At 37.8% G+C, this 20,026-nt stretch overlaps 1 protein-coding gene across 1 annotated transcript in view; it reads left to right on the top strand.

Moving 5' to 3' along the window:
- Positions 1–19,713, top strand: part of CRYBG1 (crystallin beta-gamma domain containing 1) — a 43,249-nt gene extending 23,536 nt beyond the window's left edge. The window contains exons 14-22 of the mRNA XM_074923273.1: positions 2,111–2,237; positions 2,408–2,440; positions 4,194–4,303; positions 4,575–4,704; positions 8,329–8,468; positions 10,774–10,897; positions 12,087–12,245; positions 15,096–15,258; positions 18,093–19,713. Coding sequence (XP_074779374.1) covers positions 2,111–2,237; positions 2,408–2,440; positions 4,194–4,303; positions 4,575–4,704; positions 8,329–8,468; positions 10,774–10,897; positions 12,087–12,245; positions 15,096–15,258; positions 18,093–18,181 — 1,075 coding nt within the window. The 3' untranslated portion in view covers positions 18,182–19,713. The remainder of the gene's footprint in view (positions 1–2,110; positions 2,238–2,407; positions 2,441–4,193; positions 4,304–4,574; positions 4,705–8,328; positions 8,469–10,773; positions 10,898–12,086; positions 12,246–15,095; positions 15,259–18,092) is intronic.
- Positions 19,714–20,026: the final 313 nt, after the last annotated feature.

The raw sequence follows: 20,026 nt of genomic DNA on the forward strand, positions 1-20,026 counted from the left end.
CTGACTTGCATGGGAGCATGGCACTTAGTTAAATTGTATTGATTTCAACATAAACACGTGTAAGTGAGATACATTGGTTACTTCTGTATTCAGGCTTCTTTTTAGATGGGGGAAATGAAATAACTGCTTTTGAGAGATTCTTAGGAGGCATCTGTCATGTTTTATCATTCATTTAATATCAGAAGCACTTGTTTGTGTAGATGTCTATCAAGTTAAACTGTCGTGCACTGTAGTTGTACTTTGGCATTTCTGCATAGAAAAATCTAATGAACGTCTGCAGAAGAAACTGGTTAAGGGAACCTCATTTTCACAGCTTTTGGTATATGTGGCATACGAGTATAGACACACCTGAGACATTTGAACTGCCTGCTCAATTTCTTGTACATACCGATGTCTCTTTGATTACTTGCTGTGAGGTGATTTTAAAATATGCCTTGAAATATGCCTTAAGTAATTAGTGCATAACGAGTTAGAATAATTGATTATATCTGAGGCAAACCGAGAGATGTAAATAGTGATAAATGTGAATCACTGTATGAGGGTTTGCCATGGACAGATACTACCAAGTTCATACTTAGCACATACATGTTGATGCAGCTTTATTTCAGTTTGAAGTTATCCTAGTTCTCGTATCTGTACAGACTCTAACATTTGTTCTTGGAATAAAATTGCAGCTTAAATAGAACCCAGTTGCCCGACACACCTAGATCACTTTATGGAGAATTTAGATGGTGAGAGTTAGCCTCCACTGCAAATCATAAGTTCCATATCATTTTACTGATTTATGATGTGAAATTTTTTGGTTAGTGTTGAAACTGTAAGAAGACTGCACTGAAAGTGGGTTTTGGCATAGCCTAGCATACACTTGTTATGCAATGCGTTGGCTAAAATTAAAAGCTGGTTGACTTGTGAGTAGAAGATGATCTTGTAGAACTAGGAACCAGCCAGATGTCCTGATCTCTGCATAAATATAATGAATGAAGCTCAGCTGTTACTGTGGCCAGTTCTATCACTGACAGTCAGAAAACCAGAAACTAAAAAAAAGAGATGAGTTTAACAAAGAACCAGAATGTAATTATGGGGAAGTTCATCAGTTAAAGGCAACAGAATTTATGCAGGTTATCACAAAACCAAAGGTAGTGCTGATGTGTGAATGCTTTATCTGGGCTTTCAGTATGGAGCCAGGGTTAGGAGAATACTGTAATTGAATGTTTACTGAATGTAGTAGATTATGCATAGCAAGACGAGTTGATAGCAGATACTTAAGACTAGAAATAAAGCGCTGCAGGGGTAATTGAACGTTGGAGAGATATATGTAGGGGTTTTGTTGCTTTTCCAAGTGTGTATCTCAAAAGTTCGATGTCTGTCAAGATGTATTCTGACTGAGACAGAAATTACGGGCTTGATGAAGAAATCTGAGTTTGTGGCCTGTGTCAGGCATGAGATCTGACTATTTATAATAATAGCTTTTAATTTAAAAATACTAATCTGGTCAAACGTGTGATGGTGTTAATGCTTAACTTCCAAGGATGTTCTTCCTGCTGATGTCTGTGATTCCTAGCAGGGAACAGCCTTCTCTCATTAGCATATATGCCTGTGGTTGCAACTCAGCTTTCTGTTGGGGTGTGTGTTTGCTTAAACACAAGTGAACTGTAGATACAGGCAACATTAAAGATTGTTATTCCTATCTTTACTGCCCAGATGACTCTGAAAGTTAGATACGTCCAAACAGTTGTATTCTGATATCTGTCTGGTTTTCTAGAGAAGAATTGGATCTCAATAAAATAATAGAATTGGAACATCTTGAAATATTCTTACTGGAGTCAGCTTTTAGGATATCTAGCAGATGATGCATTTGAACTTGTGTTCTGCTTTAGCTAACTCAGTCTGACTCATATCGACATAGGGTGAACGAAAGTGAAATTTGCATGGGTTTTGGAGTATCAGATAAATGAATTTGTTTAGCATTTTAACAGCATCACAGTTTGGCACTTGAGGGGAGAAACTTTTTAATTTGTTCTTACCTTATGACAGTAATGAATATGTGCATCTCTCTTTTGGAAAAGTAGTGTGACTTCTACCTATCACCACCTTCTTCTGTCTCCCTTAGGTGGGTGGCTTATGAGAATCCTGAGTTTACAGGGGAGCAGTATATACTAGCTAAAGGGCTATATCCCAGCATCGAGGCATGGGGGGGAAAGAATTGCAAAATATCTTCAGTTCAACCCATCATTATGGTAAGGAGTTCATTCTATACTTGTTTTGCAAGTTTTTCTGAAGTATTTGGAACTATACTTTTTCAATCAAATTGAGTTTGTTTATATTCTTTTAAAAATAATTAATAGTAAACTTTTGTATGTTTAAAATATATTTTGTCCTTTTTTTTTCTCCTCCCAAACTTTTCTAGGATATTGTTGGAAGCGAAAGGGCGAAAGTCAAGGTAAGATACTTCTCTAAATGCATGAAACTGTAGTGTCTGCAACATATATAAAGAAAGAAATGGCTTTTTGTCTAGTGTAGCACCCAGGTATTTGCATAGATGGTTTGCTAGTCAGACAAAGAGCGAGAACTGCAGGTGGAGGAAGGTTGCTTTCCAGACCTCTTAAGTAAGTCACATTAAGGCCCAAGGAAGGTGGGATTGAATACACAGCTGCCATCAGAACTTCACAGGGCACAGGCAATGTTTTGATTCAGCAAGTTTGCTGTTCTGGGCTATCAGTGATTGTTCTGAGGAGCTGGAACCTGCAGCCCTCTATGCAGAGGTGCAGGAACCTGGATTCTGTTGCTGAGGTGAGGGCTCTACAAATTAAATTTTGTTGTTCATGGTACAGTTGTGGCTTAATTCCTTTTGAACGTAGTTCTTTGGTTAACAGTTCTGCTAATGGTGGTTGCACTTTAAGGAAATCTCGTTCACTCACAAATACTGCTGAGTTGTGCTTAAAAGTTAATGCCATCTTTGTCAATAACTAAGAGAAGGAAATGACAGGGAGAACTTGTCTGTTCAGTGAGCTAACATATTTTTAGGTTGGACTGTCTCTTACGTGCAAGTACTAATACGTAGTTTTGACAGCGAGACTAATGGGCAGCTTTTTTCATCCTTTCATAATTCTGAACCTTTTCATGTTTCTCCCTGTACAAAGTTACTTTTATTTTCATTTCAGTCAAACTGATGAGTATGTCATGGAACTAAAAACTAGGGAAAAAAGTCTGACTTGTCTTGTTTTGCATTCTTGATTGGTAGGTAGCATGCCTCGCTAGAATCTCCTGCATAGGGATAATGTATAAACTATGGGGAATAAAAATCACAAGACTGCTTATTTTCAGCTATGTGCATGAAAAATTATTTGCATCTGTATATTATGTGCCTTTTAAGACCTTATCCTAAGGAAACAAAGAAGTAATAGCTTGTAGTCAACAGACTGCATCCCTCGTCAGCATGTTCCTCTTTGGAGAATGCTGTACATGCCCACACTCGTATCTCTGTTAAGAGTGAATAAAGCTGGTAGGCATGTGATAATGTGAATGACTTCTGTGTGATCAGGGTTAATTATCCTCTAACCAAATTAGCAGGTTTGCTGCTTAGAATTTTTTTTCTTTTTAACGAGGACAAAAGACTCTGGGTGACGTATCTCCTCCAGTGCTCCAAGCAGAGAAAGAAGAACTGACATGACTAACTAGAGCTGTAACAGGCACATAAAGCCCATCTACCCTGGGAATACATACCATGCCTGTTGGTATGCTGGGTACTTTGCCAAGATTAGGCACCATTTATGTTCTAAGAAACAGATAGTTTTCACTTAGTGGGAAGAATATGTATTTTGGAGGTGAAATGGATTAATAACTTAAACCAAAACTGTTTACAGCGCTTTGCTAAAGATATGCCTAATCTAGCAATTCTGTGGGAATTTCAAAATCCTCTCCAGCAGATAGTCCAAGGAGCTATCTTTGTTAGTGTTATTTTAATTATTTTGTATGTTACTGAGTGATCTACAGCTAGAAGTAATTTTTTATATTGTTACCTTGCTGTCTCCAACAAGGATTGCAACACTGAAGAGGTAACAAAAAACTATGTAACTGAGGAGGTCTGGGTGTTTTAAGTTTGTTTTAATCTAATTATAGAAGTAATGGTAGAGACATGTTGCTGAAGGTTGAATAATTAATTGGTTTTAAATATGTTTATAATTTTTTTTAAGGTCCAGTTATTTTCAGAGCCTGAATTCAAGGGTAAATGCCAAATATTTGAAAAAAACACAAGATGTATTGATTCATTTGCTGTGAAGTCTTCAAAAATTTTAGATGGCAGGTAAGTTATATTGAATGAATATTGCAAAATCACTAAAATGGTAACAATTTTTAAAAAACCGAGCTTTCTAACACCTGAAGTGGTGTCACATATGAGGACTTAGAGAACAATGCTCTGCAGTTTTCACATCAATCTTTAGCTTGTCAGGACAAAACATTGTAAATAATGTTTCTGTCATTAGCTCTTGTTAAAGACTGAGAAACGTGAGCGTGAGCATCGTTTTACTTGCACAGAATTCTTAAGAGGCAATTTCTTCCCCTTCTTCCTACAGCTGCATAGTGTATGACCAGGAAGAATTCACCGGTAACCAGTATGTGTTAGAAGAAGGAATCTATCCTGATCTGACGGCAATGGGTTGTTCACCGCAAGCAGTTCTGAAATCTTTACAGATTATAAATACTGTAAGTAAATCTATTAGAAATATTGTAGAGTAAATATAAGTACACTGATGACTCTGACCTCCCCATTTTTTGCAATAGTAAAAATGCTAGGGATGCACAAACAACAGAGGAGTATTTACTTTTTATTTTCTATGCAGTAGCAGTTAAATGTTCAAGCTACAGTTGGAGTTTTTTGACCTTTGTGCTGTTTTTGCAAAGGAGAGGACACCACAGAAGCAGTTGCCTGGAATTGCTGTTCTTAGTAACAGCTTATAAAAGAACTTCCGTAAAAAGAGTCAAGGATAAACTCGTTATTTCCCAGTAGTAAAGAGCACTTAGAGTGAGTTGAGAAATGTCAGTAGGACAGTGTGAAGAAATGCCTGTACTGCAGACCTTGTTTTTTATGCATATTAAAAAAGCAGACTTAACGAAGCAACTTTACATGAAATACATGTAATTATAAAACACTATTGCTATCATCAGGGAAATGCAATTTGAGTTAATCACGAAATAATGCACCCTTCTAGATAAAGTAAAGCAACACCCAGTGCCATCTGGCTAAATCAGACGGTGTTATGTGTGGTGGATACAAACTAAACAACATTTACATATTTTGTAATTCTTCAGTGGCAAGGAACAAGTTTGCTCAAGCCTATAATCAATCATTATGATGGATCACTTAAGGAATCTGCAAGTATCTCTTAAAGTAATTACTAGCAAAATGTGGTCAAGAATCCAGGAACTTATGGCAATATGAAGAGATGGTACTAATTTTAAAAAAGGAGGAGTACGCTATTGACTCTCTTCTTTGAATTTGGCAACTTTATTGCACTCCACTGTAATTTTGGTGACCCATCAGTGATGTAGCAGGAGAACTAAAATGTGTCATCCTCTTTCATGTCTCTGGAGCATTTTGATGTACAGTGTAAACAAACATCTGCAGCAAGTACGTCTGCCTTCTGAACTCTTTGGCTGTCCAGTAGACAGATCCTATGAAAAACAATAGAAGTGTTTTAAGCCAAGCTTTGTGGGTGATCACCATGAATTAAAATAGGCTCTTTCGTACATGTCAGTATCAAGTTTTTGGGTTTAAAACAAGGGTTTCAAGCTGGAAGGATCAGCTTGCTTTTGGAACGTTTGCTATTTGTTACAGACACTGTTGTGTTAAAACGGCCAAATGCCAGTTCTGTGCCTCCTTACATTATGTAACTTCTGAAACTTGTTCTAGCTCTACCATTTATCACACTTAAGCATGAAGCTGCATCTGTGGACAAGTCGTGCTGTTGCTTCCTTCTTCAGAGGCTTCCTAGCTGCAGAGGAGAGTGGATTGCTTTGCTCAGTAGTTTATTAGCAAACCAAAATACAGAGAATAAGGAGTTAGATGGAAATGATCATATTTTATTGTTCATTTCTCATGAACCGTATTCTAGATAACTGCTTTCACCTGTCACGTTTATTTTGGGACTGTTTTTTCGGCAGTGCTAATCTTAATTCCTCCCCACCATCTGCTGTTCCCATAACTTTCCTCATGATTTTTCTGTGACATTTCTATAGAAGAAACACCTTTGCTATTTTAATATGTCACGTTCCTATACTTACCTAGTTTAACTCCCCTTTGCAGGGAACCATTTCTAAGGGACCATAAAAAAAGAAAATGAAAGAGATATTTGATAAACTTGGAAGTGAAAGTTAAAAGGGCTTTTGTTCATAAACTCAAGGTTTTTGCTTTTTTTAATACCACTGTATCTTTGCTTGATTGTGCTTGCTTTGCGTGCTCCACATGGTTGTGCTACAGATTTTTCCTTCTTGAATTTGCTACATTTTTTGTTCTTGAACATACTGTAAAATATGTGGTTTATGTTTGAAGTCATGCTGAAAATACTTTTTAATCAGCAACTCTGAAATAACTAAATGTAGATACACAGGAGCATACCTTTGTACAGTGCAGTACATGGGAAGTACTGAAAGAAAACTTTTGAGCTGACCTTGTGCTTCTCTCTGTGAAGATCATTTTATATAACAGTGTTGCTGCTGAATCTAAAAAATGCAGAGTGGAAGGTGTGACAGAATCCTGGAGGATTTTTCCTTTTCTGTCAGTGTGGCTTTTTTGTAAGTAGATTATTTCTGAAGCATTACATATGGCTCAAGGGCTGCTGCCTGACCAGTTGCATGTCTCAGAGTGCAGGTCTGTGAAAGGGTGGAGGAGTTGGAGACACCAGGACATCATGTTTGCGTGACTCTTCCTGTTGGGCTCTTTACCCATGATGCCACATGATAATCTAGCTGGTGTTAACTTTTCATGGTGGGGATGAGTATACTCTGATTTTGGAGTAAGCTGAAAGGCCTCTCCCAGCGTTTTCCACAGTGTAGCAGCATTTGTGCAGTCAGAAAGCCCAGCTGCTGTGTGATAGCCCAGACTGCTATGGAGATAATGGTGACACTCATGCAACATTGTCATCTGGGCCCTTAAACATCTAAAAGAAGATTAAAGAGGAATTTAAGCACTGTCTAGAAACTGGTAGACATGATGTCTTGCCTAACAAAGTCACACGGAAGCACAGATATCTACTGCCATGTGTGTACAGAGCCACCTCTGCCTTGGAGGGCCTGTTTCCATGCCTGAGGCCAGATGAGAGTCTCTCGAGACTTTGCATCGTGTTGGGCGTTCCCGATCCAGTTGATGTATTTCAAGCATGCCAAACACATGCCAGCAGGAAGGAGCTCTTCTGGCTATGGCGTTGGTTTTATGCAGTCCTTACTGGAAGACTTGCAAGACAGGGAGTGGCAGGGTCATTTCTGTCTATGAGTGTAAACTGTAACACCAGGACACTTGGGCCTAATTAACTTTGCCTTGAGGGATTTCAAACCCTTACCTCCCAGCTTTCTGGGGAGGGCCTTAATTATGAGAAGTTATTTTCAGTCCACTACAGATACCTTGACACATGGAAAAGAGTCCAAGGTTTGTTACCTAGAAGACATTTAAAATGGATTCAGTGATGCAGGGAGCTTCATGTGGGCAGAATCCCTTTGACATCAGAAGCATTTTGACAGAGAGGGAGAAGAATCATCTCCCCACAGCAGTTTGGAGAATTCAGATGTTAAATATTTTGCTTGAGTCATGAATTTCACCTCAGATATATGAATCTTGGAGCTTTTGTCTAGTCAGAGATTGATGTTGCCATAACCTACTATTAGAGTTAAAAATGAGAGCAATGATAAACAGTGACAAGGCTGTCATCATTTGAAGCTGTAGAAATCAATATTATCTTCTGTGTATTCAGGTCTGAAGATGAAAATTCCTATAATGAGTGGGGTTTAGTGCAATGGAAGAGGGATATGGCATTAATTAAAATGTTTTTTAAAACATACCTAAGGTATTATTCAGGAATCAACCACAGAGGCACTTACGTGTGCTTTAAGATAAGGAAGTTTCATGTTCCGTGCAAGATGATCCCTTGTGTGTTTTGTCTAAGGGGTCTTATTTTTTTTATGTCTTTTAAGTAACCTGTTGCAAGAGTGAAAACATTATTCAGGGTCTTTGATCTTAAACAATCAAAAAGAAACCTGTGAAATAAAAGGGCTGATGTTAACAGTAACCATCTGGAGTTCTAATATCCTATAAAAGTGCTCATCTTCCTTCTGCAGGAGCTGTCTGAGCCATGCATAGCTCTCTTTGAAAAGGTGGGTTTCCAAGGAAAGAAAATCGAATTCAGTACAGAAGTCTTAAATCTCCAGTTCCTGGGATACAGTCCTCAAATAGCTTCAGTTCAAGTCCTTGGTGGCATGTAAGTTTAAAATCACTTTGATTCTTTATAATGATGTACTCAACATAAAAATTACAGGTGCTAGAAACCAAGGACTATAAAATTAGAATATCATAACATGTGCTGTACATTAATGCAGTTTCTTCTTACAGAACCTTTTCACATTCTGTTTCAACAACATGTTATCACTGACTGGTGCCCTGTGCTAGAAGGCAAAATGAATTTGAAAAAGCTCACAAGGAAACTGATGTCTTCGCATGCCATATTATAAAAGCCAGCTTGCATAGCATTCTTGAAACCAACTTCTGTGCTCTTGGTTTAGGTCTCAGTCATAAAAAAAATCATCCAGTTTGTGATCATGTGTCGTAAGATCAAACTGTTTTAGTCAGTCTTCGTGTTCATCCTTTTGCCTGTATGTTACAGACACAGTGGTATGATCAGATCATGATGTTCCCTTTTGACATTGGTAATAATCCCTTGTACTTCATGAATTGGGTCAGGCTCTTGGTTGTAAATCTAGCAGTTAAACTCGTTAGCTGTTTTTAAGCAGCTGTGTTCTCTAAACTTACTTTTGAAAATCATGTAAAAAAATAGTCTGTGATGAAGTTTAAAAACTCTCTGGAAGCATTTTGAAAACTTCTTCCAGTGTTCCAGCAGATCTGTTGAATTTCTCTTTTTGTGTTTTTCCTTTTGTTAACTTCTACTTCCAAGATACTTGACCCAAGTATATGTTAAGGTTTTTTTCTAACTTGAAGAATGTGACTTTTTTAAACGATACATCCATGTTACTGGTGCTTTGCATTTAAACATGTTCTCTCAAAGCCGTATATTTCCAAAGTGTGTGCTAGAGAGATCCCGTTGGATAGCTTAAGACTGCCCTCAAGTGGATAGCTAATACTATATCTGTAGAGCAAGTAATTTTCCCCATCTGGTCCAAGGGTTTCCTTAGCACACCGAACTGAAAATTTGAAACATAAAGGTCATAAGAAAAGGTACATGTTCCGTATTCTTAAGTCTCCTGAGATTTTGGTATCTTCAACCATAACCACAGAAAGTTGATTCTCACTTTCCATAACATGGAATAACATGAAGTCAAACATAAAGTTACTTCTTTGGCAAGAATGTGGTTACCATGATTACAGGTAACGGAGTCATGAATTGAGAATGTTTCCTGTCCAGTGAATATATATGCTTTTTCTGGTTGATCACTAGAAATGTATAGTGTACGATAGGAAAGTTCTAATTTCGTTCTAGCAGTGTCAGCTGCTGAAATGTGTCAAAACACGGGTTTCAGTGTTCTTGCCCCTACTGCCTTCCTTACTGAAGGGTTTTTTGTCTTCTCTTCCTTTGCTAAGAGACATCCGTTTATAATTCTCTTAATTTCAATACCTGGGAATAAGCTGTGAAAAAGCATCAACATTAAGGTGAGTGTGCTACTGGAGAGACATTTACTGAGAAAACTGTCAGAGTAGAGGAGGTAACAGGAAAATGTGCTTATTGAGTGTTCATGTACTTAAAATTTTAACTGTGGCTATTGGACAGTCCCAGGAAATCTGTATGAAAAAACTCAACAAATTGCACTGTTTTGCAGCCTATTTCAAAGTCTAGTTGTAACTCACTGCCTGTGCCAGGAGTAGAAAAGCAGAAGTCAGGTTCTGACAGGTTGCTCTCAGGTGTGATTGTAAGTGTGGTTGGATGTCTGCTAGGGAATGCTAAAGAAAATTCTTCTATATGCTTTCTCTATTTTTTTTTTTTCTCTCCCCCGCCCCCCGGTATTTGAAAAGAAGAAAGGTGTTCTGAAATAAAAACTCTTATCAAAATACCATAGAGAACTTCACCCTGTTGCAGTATTTGCTTGTTGCAATCTGCATCCCTAGTAGTTCTTTCTCATGTAGGTCAGGCCTGTACAAATTAGGCACACGGAAGTACTGGTTGTCCACATGCAGCAATCTAGCATATACAACATATGTAGCATATACATACCTGCTCCTTGAGGAGTCACTGTACCTTCTGAAAACAGATGATATTTAAAAGTGCAGTTCTCCCTTTAAGGCAAGAAAATGCTTTGTTTCATTCAGCTTGTAATTTTTAAATAATATGAATTTAAAATGTGAACTCCAGCATACTCATCTTGATGTGGTTGATCTAAATCAGGACATGATTTTATTATTTTTGAAGACCTGTTAAGAAGAAAGCCATTGGCTTTCCAAAGCTAAACACAACTACTTTGTGGGACAGATTTATGTTAAACCTATTTATTGATTCCAAAGCAGGATTTGGCAGTAAAAGTATTTTTTTTTTTCTTTTCCTTTTTTTTTCCTCATAGATGGATAATTTATGAGCACAGTAATTACAGGGGGCGTCAGATGTTGTTATCACCGACTGAAATTCCAGATTGGTATAAAGTGAGTGGCTACTGTCAGATAGGCTCTCTGAGACCTTTACTGCAGGTGAGAAGGCTCTGACATGAGATTTTCAAGTACTAATTTGTATTTTTTTTTATGTTTATATTTTATAATGGGGTTGGGAGATATTATACATCCAAAAGCAGACAGTCTTGATGCATGTCACAAGCTTCAGCAAAGGCCACTTTGTAAAGAAATCACTCTACAGTTTTGCTGGTAATAAAAGCCATTTGATTATGCTACATGGCTTTGCAGCTCTATTGCTTAAACTGTTCATTAAGTATACTGTAAACCAGAGTATAGAAGACAGCATATAAGGATTGGCCAAATTAATTTAACATATAATGGCCATAACTAATATATAAAAATTTTTTTGTTGTTTTATAATTAGCACCCAAACTGGTCACTGGCGCACTGTCTGTACTACCTGCATTATTTTTGGAACAAGAATATTAGTCAACGAAATCGGATATTTCAATTAGTAGTGATTTTGCATTGATTTAGGGGGAAATGTCCTTCCCTGATTATTACTTAGCAGAATATTGCAAATTTACTGCAAAACTTATTTTTGTGATGTCCTTTTCATTTTGTTCTCTAAATAAGGACTGTGTGATTTGGCCCAATGCTGCAGCAGTTCTGTGAATTTTAACATTTGAGGTTCTTGCTGAGCTATATTTTATTAAGGAGACAACTTTTCTAATCCACAGATTGCTTGTACCTGTAACCAAATACATTTTGCTTGCTGTCATAGCATTGTCTTTATATAGCCTTAAGCAGAATTAGAAATAATGCATTTTGACTGCCCTGGCTGAGAGCTTGTCTAAACAGAAATGTTAATGTGTAACAAGCCACAGCATGAATGTGCAGGGTAATACTTGCTGCCAGTGAAAGAAGCAGCACTGCACAAGTGCACCCCTAATAAAAGCAAAGAGGGTCTATACAGGAAGTTAGCAGAGACAAGTTAGTGTTGCTCTGAATTAATCCTAGCTTTTCACTGTGTGCTGATCTCAGTGCATAGGAAAGCCTAAAACTCTCCATGCAGAATAGCGAGTTCTCAAAGCCTGGCTTGTCCTAGACATTTATGGACTTCGGAATTAAATTCTAAAATAGGTAAGTTAAGCTTTCTGAAAGAAGGAAGGAGGCATGGGGTTCAGCATGCAACAGTAATTGCTCTGAAGTTAACCAGAGCAGGATGTGATCTGCACTGAGACTGTGGTTCTGTTGTTTTCTGCAGAAACGGGTGTACTTCAGGCTTCGAAACAAGGAAACAGGAACATTCATGTCAGCTGATGGAAACTTAGACAATCTGAATCTTCTCAGAATACAGGTTGCAGAAGATGCAGACTCAGATGATCAAATCTGGGTTTATCAGGATGGATTCATAAGGTGCCGGGTGAGGTTCAAGTTCAATGCGAATTTTTGCTTTTCCTCTCCAATAGTGGAGCTTTATGAATTCAATTCCTACTGTATCATCTTAATTTACTTTATAGGCTTATTCCATTTCAGCTGTAATGTAATCTTTTTGTAGGAATTTGGGTTGGCGTTTTTTTTTATTGAACTCTGTGTTTTTTAGATGATACAAACTAGTTGTATGGTACCTTTTCTGATGTAATTGAAATTTTGAGAGATTTTAGTTACGATTTACTTTTCCCCTAAAGCATAGTAGCCTCACAAGTACAGTCAACACCAGATCATTGTCTTGCTCTTCATAAGCTCCTTCCATGTTCATGCTCTCTTTCTCCACAGTGAAAATATTACATAAATATCAAAGCAGAGGAAACCTTTTAAAATGCAGACAGTTCCTGATAATATTTTGAACTATGCATATCTTATGGTAGGTCAATTAGTGTGATGTAGATTATATCCTCTTCTGCACTGAGGCAAGCTTAAGGATAAAATCCTACTCTTTTGGTTTTGGGGGGTTGTTTGTTTGGGTTTTTTTCTGGTTATACCTGTATTTTTCAAATTCATCCCTTTTCCATTCCTCTAAAAAATTTCCAAATACAGTCCAACTTTTCTCACAGTCCATAAAAATAATCATGTGTGAATTGTCATTGAGGTGAGCAGAGGTATGCGCAGTTCATAATGTTTAAGCATGAACAGTCTTAGGTAGGGATGCCAGCCAAAGAAAATTAAGTTACTTTAATACTCTTAAACAGCTTGACTGTAAAGAATCATCTGAACTTTTTCTGTAGGATCATATAACTTCAAAGGAGCCATTTATAACTATGTCATCTATGCTGGAGGGAAGAATCTTACTGTTAATAAGCTAAGGCATTGTTTGGACATGTTTGCAGGACACATGCAGTAGTAAAGGGGATTTATGCAGACAGCAAAATGATGCAAAGTAAGCTAAAAGCTTTAATATCACATACAAAAGACTTCTTTCTTGACAGTGCCTCTCAAACATTTCACTGAAAGTATTCGTATCAAGACAGTGTGGTATTATATGGCTTTGAATAAATGGTCTTGGGTTTTGTCCCCAAGACATGCGTCTCTGTACCTCATAAAGCAGTTTTTCTGTGCACAGAAAATACACAGCTTGTGCTGTGTAGCAAACAGGTAGCTTAGTGCAGACTGCAAGCTGGCAACATTGATCTTAAATGACTGAACCCCTACAGAGCTCTGCCATCTTTCTGTTGAATGGCATTAAATGTGTTTTGCACAAAAAATTGTTTTTCTCCACATTTTAAAACGAAAATTAAGCTCATGGGTGGGTAGGTATATGCATGTAGACAGACATAGGTCACTGGAAGAACTTGTGCCTTTCTTCCTATAAGCTTAGGTCATTTCACTGACTGAGTCACGGTACCTTAAGATATGCCTGAGGTTTTCAAGGGTGAGCTGTTTTCAGTAGGTGGGATAACCAATAAGCAGGATATGAAAGTCATTCTGCTCATTTTGTCAGAAACAGATGTGAATAGGAGATGCTCATGAGTTTCTTGGAGATAGGTGATGTAGTGGCCTAGTGGATCTCGTGTAAGCTTTGAGTCTTCCAAGTCCCACTACAGAACATTTTTAGATACAGATGAGAAGTTCAGAACTGCAGAACTGAATCAACCTACTTCAGTTCTAGGTTATGATAGTAAGAAGTAATACTTTTTCAAAACTATATTTAATTTAGGACATTATATCAACAATGGCAGATGGGTGTTTGTTTAATCTGCCACTGAAGTCTATTCAGAAGTTACAAGGCAGCTTATGGTGATCTACTGAAAATCACTGTTCACACAGAATAATTAACTGTAACTTACTATTAATACAGCCTTATTCTATAAACTTGATTTTTGCCAGGTCTTTTTTTAAACCATAAGGACATTTGCAGAGTTTTGAAATCAAGTAATACAAGTAACTAGGAAAAAAATACAGAACAAAGCAGAAAATATTATTACGATACACTGTGAAATTCATACACTCAACACTGTGTAGTTATGTCCTTTATGTCAAAAGGTTATTGCAGAACTAGAAATTATTAAAGAAAAAAAAAGGATGCACAGAGGAGATGGAGGCCTTCTGTGCAAGGAAGCGATGAAATAGCTAGGACTTTTTAGCCTGCAAAGGGGGCAGTTTGAGAGATGATATGATTGATGTCTCTGCAAACAGTGTGGACAAGACATCCCTTAAAATAAAGGCGGAGAAAGGGGGTGAGGAGAACATAAAATAAAACTAGTAGTTGCCTATCAATCTTTTTTTTTTTACTTTTTTTTTTTTTTTATTACTAGTAGTTAAGATTTGGAACTCCTTGCCCTAGAAGGCTTATGATACAGAAGGTCGTTCATTGGAAGGGTTACATTGATCTCAGTGGGTGGTGACTAACAAATTCATATATGGGACAGGAACGATCTGAGTATTAAAGGTACTAGCTCTGCATGGAAAAGTCTCTGGGCTGGGAATTACTGTAGACTGGGAGAGATTACCAGGAACATACTGCATACGAGAGCAGAGTGAATGTAATCTCCCATGACATGTTATTGGCCCCTGCTAGAACCAGGTGCTAATTGTACTTCTGATCTGATACAGCATGCTTATTTTAATGTTCTTATGTAGTGGAGAGTGTCAGCAGAAACAGGAACAAAAGAAAAATAAGTAGTCTTGACTTTGGGGCAAAAATACATTCCTTTAGGGAAAGTTGTTCCTAGATGCTGTTCTCACCTGCTGACATCTCTCCTATCTGATTAAAAAGCAGGGGATACTAGAAGTAAGGCTGTTCTGAATAATTGCTGTTGCCTTTCTGATGATACAGATGGCAGAGGATTGCTGCTTGACAATTGTTGGAAATCTTATAACTCCTGGCTCTAAACTTGGTCTGTCATTTGAGCGGAATGAAGACAAACAATATTGGCATATTAGTCCCGATGGCAGGATTTATAGCAAGATGAAACCCAAGCTGGTTTTAGATATCAAAGGTAAGCAAATGTGTTATCTCATTACACTGTGTCTTAATTACATGGTATTTACAGTGGGCTAGGCACTAAACGTGCCTATAAATTAAGGATGGTGTTATAGTCATACTTTTAATCTAGAATCAAAAAAGACCCGATTGGCTAGTCTGACCTCATGAATTATACAGGCCCTAGGACTTCATTTCTTTTTTCCTACATGGGGTTTAGTAACTCATAGTACTTGCTTATCTTGTATTCCCAGTGTCCACTCACTGTAGATATCCTCAGCTAATTTTACGTGGCACTGGGTGATGTGAATATAGTTACTTAAAATGCTGAAGGAAGAAAAACCTAGCTTCTTAATAACTTTAATTTGTATAGACAAAATTTTCTTATATAGTAGTTGTAGATGCAGTAGCCAAAGGATATTGGGAAAGCAAAGACAGACTTGTACATTGATGTGATTAGATGCAAAAATATTAAGTTTTTTAATTTGTTCAGTAATGGCTATACCTTTATTGTGAACATGAGGTTCTGCCATAGCAGACTAAAGTCTGTGCACACTTGTGTGTGTTACAGTCACTTTTGTCACAACAATTGGATTCATGAGATACTGTTTCTGAACTTTGCTTTCATAGTTTCATCGAAGGTCTGAAAAAGCAACAAATGGAATAAATAGGAGAATTAACATAATCGGATGTTCTTACATAAGTGTATTTTTGGCTGGGGGGGAGTAATCATTTTCTATAGCTGTTAATTTTGGTTTTGCTGTTTGAAAATCTTGCATTGATGCTGTGACATTAATTACATCAATTACAATAAAATAAAGTATCAGAGTCAACAGTCAGCACTTTAGAACTGAAAAGAACAAGGACCATCAGAACTGTGACAAAAGGGTTATCTAACGTCTGACTGTAATACAACACTGGCAGAAATAATCACAGATTCTCTTTACTACCATAAAAAGCTAGTGATGATTAATTCTAAACTTATTGAAAAGACTCTAGTTCAACAGAGAGTCTTTAGTCACAACTGTACATACCATTTTCTGAAGTCAGCTTTGAGGTGCACCAAACAAGCAGAAACACTATTACGTTGCTTTGTCTTCAGTTAATCATGTTAAAAGCAATTATGTATTCAGCATTTATAATTGAAGAACTTCATAATGGATAGGTCTGGTGATGAAAGTATAGATGCACTCTCAGTTTAAAAAAAAAAAAGTAAATCTGTATGGCGAATATGAAAGAGTAGGTACATTTAGCTGTTATTTGAGAAAGCCTAGTAGGAAGGTTACCTGTTTCTGACAGTTCTGCTGATCCATTCTTGACCACAAATTGAGCATTAAGGACTTCTTCAGCGAATGAATGCAGTGTTGAGCTGTGCAGTTACTAGTGCCACCTTGTGGATATATTGGCATAGCACAGAGCTTTGCTGTATCAAAGTAAAGTGTCTCTTGTTCCACTGAAAAAAACCCCATCTTTTCCCATTATAACATGTTTACACTCTATCAGATACTTCTTACAGAATATTTTTTGCGTTCAGTGAGCTATGTAGCTAATATTTGCTTTTGTAGCTGCTGGTTACAGGTTTTTTTCCTGGGGGAGTATTTGATCTGGAATTCCCTTCTTTTTCCACTCTTTCTGAAGAAGTTTGCAAGTATTTCTGCTGTATGTCTCTACAGCTTTTCAGTAATTGCCTGGTGATGGAAAGGAGAGAAATCATGTTGGTGTTAATCTTCTCAAGAGACCTTTCTGATTTGGGACAGTGGCACCAGAAAGCTGCCTCCTCCCCTCAAATTCCTGAAGTGGAGAACAGCTAAGGTGCTTGAGATGGCATTTCCTTAGTACAGAATAGCTGCTCTTAAATGTGCCTGCCCATGCAGGACTCCAGCTCTCTAGAATATTTCTGAGATCTGCTGGAATCCGTATTTGTTACACTCATGCTCAGCTTGCAGCTGCCAGGCTTGTCTCTTGCTCCTTGGAGGAGGGTGAGGCTATAGGGGCGCAGAATGAAAGACAGCGTCTGTAGGAGTGTCCTTTTGCTCTGTATAAGTGATTAGCTCCTTCCAGTGGGAATACTACCTGCTGTTACAGGTGTGTTGTGCTACGTGGGATGCTCATGTTCTACACTTCTGCAGTATGTACTAGATCTGAAAAAAAAGTCAGTTCTGACTTTCAGCTCTAGTCGAATGTTTCTTTCCGAGTTTCTTAAGTCAAAATACTAATGGTGCGCTTCCATGGGAACATGTTTGGCATTGCATCACATCAGTAAGTTAAGCCCCTCTAAGAAAAGGTGGTATTCTGCATTCAGGTATGTTCAACTGCCAGTGGAAACAGCTGAACATCGGGTAATACTCTGTGTATGGAGACCTGTGATGCAGATGGTCAAAATACAGGATTGTAATGGCAAAGAGTAAATGAGTACCAGACCTTGTCCCTGCTGTGGTCACACTCATATTGTCTGTTAGCAGCAGGACTTATTTCATCTTGTAAACATCATCTTAGAGGGAAGTGACAACTGACAGCTCTTGAGGGGAAACTGAACAGCCAAGTTTGACTTTTGGGAAGTGACAGTCTTAAAGGAGCTACTCCTGACTATTGCGGTGTTTCCTTCCTTTCCCATCTAGGCTGAAAAAGCTGAGGTACTGAATTGCTGAAGGGGTAGAGAGGAGCAGGCAGGCTTCCTTCTTTCAAAATTAATTCTAAAAGCAGGCAGCAATGAAAATTAGTTTGTCTTTTCAGTGCCTTGGGGAGAAGAGAAACTGTTTACACCAGCACTTATTAGAGTTGCCTTGAAACCTAGAGTCCATGTCTCTTGTTTCAAAGATAATCTATACTCTTTGAAATTTTTCTTTACAGGGGGCACACAGTATGATCGTGACCATGTTGTTGTCAACACAGTCAATGAAGAAAAGTTAACACAGTGTTGGGAACCACTAGTTGTATAAACCCAAACAAAGATTACATCTGACTATTCCAGACACTAGAATTGGCATTGCTGTCTCTGAAGGACACAGGATCAACAATTAAGAGTTTTGTCTTTTCTTTGCAGTTTTAAAAAGAATGAGCAACAGAATGATTTCACCTCTCTACTAAGATTATTATCCCTATAAAAGCTTGAGTATGTCTCAACTTTTTTTTTTTTTTTTTTAAATCATCACAACTCAATGTGAGATAGAGAGTGGTAGTATGCCCTGGGCTAGAGTAGAAGAACGAAAGGTGGGAGAGACCCCATGTTATTACAGTTGTGTCAGTGAGTAGTTAATCCAGAATAGTCGAATAAGCTTAATTCTAAATTATTTTAAAATGTGTTCTTTTTTTAACTGAGAGAAGGGCTAAAAAATAATTAAAGCTTATTTTATAATGACAGGAGTGCAGTGTGTATGTGGGTATAGCAACTTGGACCTATGGGCTGTAGTATAGAGAAATATTTACTACTGGAAATTAATATATTTGTGTCATTGGAATAAATTTATATTTACTGAAAGTTTAAAGACTGCTAGCACACAGCATATCCAAAGATTTTTTTTTTAACATGTGGCTTCAAATATAGTTTAGTATGCTAATATAGTAAGTCCTAAATTAAGAAAAAAAATCTAGATTTTCTCATGTAGACATGATGTAAATTAGTAGATGTTTGTTAGAAAAAGAGAAGGCTGGCAAAAGGATGCATCGGAATGTGAAGAACTTGACAATTTTCTAGGCTGCCTAACTTGTTGAATTACAGGTATTTTACTACTTTGCCAAGTCAATATTTATCTTTTAAAACGGTTCCAGTAAGTATAGTCTTCCTGAACTCCCATCATATAGAAAACAAGAATTCTTAGGGAAAGCATCACTAAAGATGACTGCAACAGCACCTAAGGGCTGTGGTTACCAAGTCTGTCAACCACTGTCAACCAACTGCCTGTTGGGCTTACTGTGGAGAATGCGAGACTCCAAAGTATTTCTGTGATGTTGGAGAGCAAGGTCTGTGGTGGGCTGCTGGCTCCCCTCTGCTGCTGGGCAGAAGTGTCAGACTGCCCTAGCAAGGGGCACAGCCAAGCCTGGATACGTGCCCGGTCACAAGGACTGTGCCCATTGAAAGTAAGCGTTACTGATTTGGTAAAGAGCTTGTGACAAGCAATACATGCTAATGACTGCAGGAGGTTCTTCTGTTGCCCTGCTCTTAACCTGATTTTGTTAGTTTTCCTTAATAATGTTGGCAAAAAGGTAAAATACAAACAAAGTCTTGTACTATGCTGCTGTGTTTTGTTCTGGCTTAGACCAGTGTTATTACGAGCTGCTCCCAGGAGCATCCAGGCCTTTGTCTTGCATAGTAAGTCTGTTTAAAATTAACATTTTCATTACTATTGTATTGCCTCAAAGGATACTGGTGCTTTTATTGTTACCACCCTAGAGGAAGTGCCTTACTAATTTTCCTCCTTTTGTACAGATGTACTGAAGTTTTGTTGCTCTGAAACATGCTGCTTTTAGTCCTTCATAGAAAATTTGTTGTTATTGTTTCCAAACAGTGGTACTTTGTCATATTGATGTGCTCTTGCTATATATAATATAGCATTTTACAAATAAATTTAAGTTAGGTAACTTTTTATTGAAATTATTTTTAAAGGTAGAAGGCTGTCTGTCTTCTGCCCTTCTCCGTTCCCAATTCCTCTGTGACAGCTAGCTCCTGGGGAGTGAACATGTGGTGTGGAATAGCTGCAGGCTCTTGGAAATGGATGCTTCTCCTCTACAAGCACGTGTTCAGTGCATTTGTACATGTACAGGGGGCCACAGTTCACATGGCTGCT

This window comes from Athene noctua, chromosome 1 (assembly GCF_965140245.1).
Source record: "Athene noctua chromosome 1, bAthNoc1.hap1.1, whole genome shotgun sequence".
In the NCBI taxonomy this organism is placed as follows: Eukaryota; Metazoa; Chordata; class Aves; order Strigiformes; family Strigidae; genus Athene; species Athene noctua.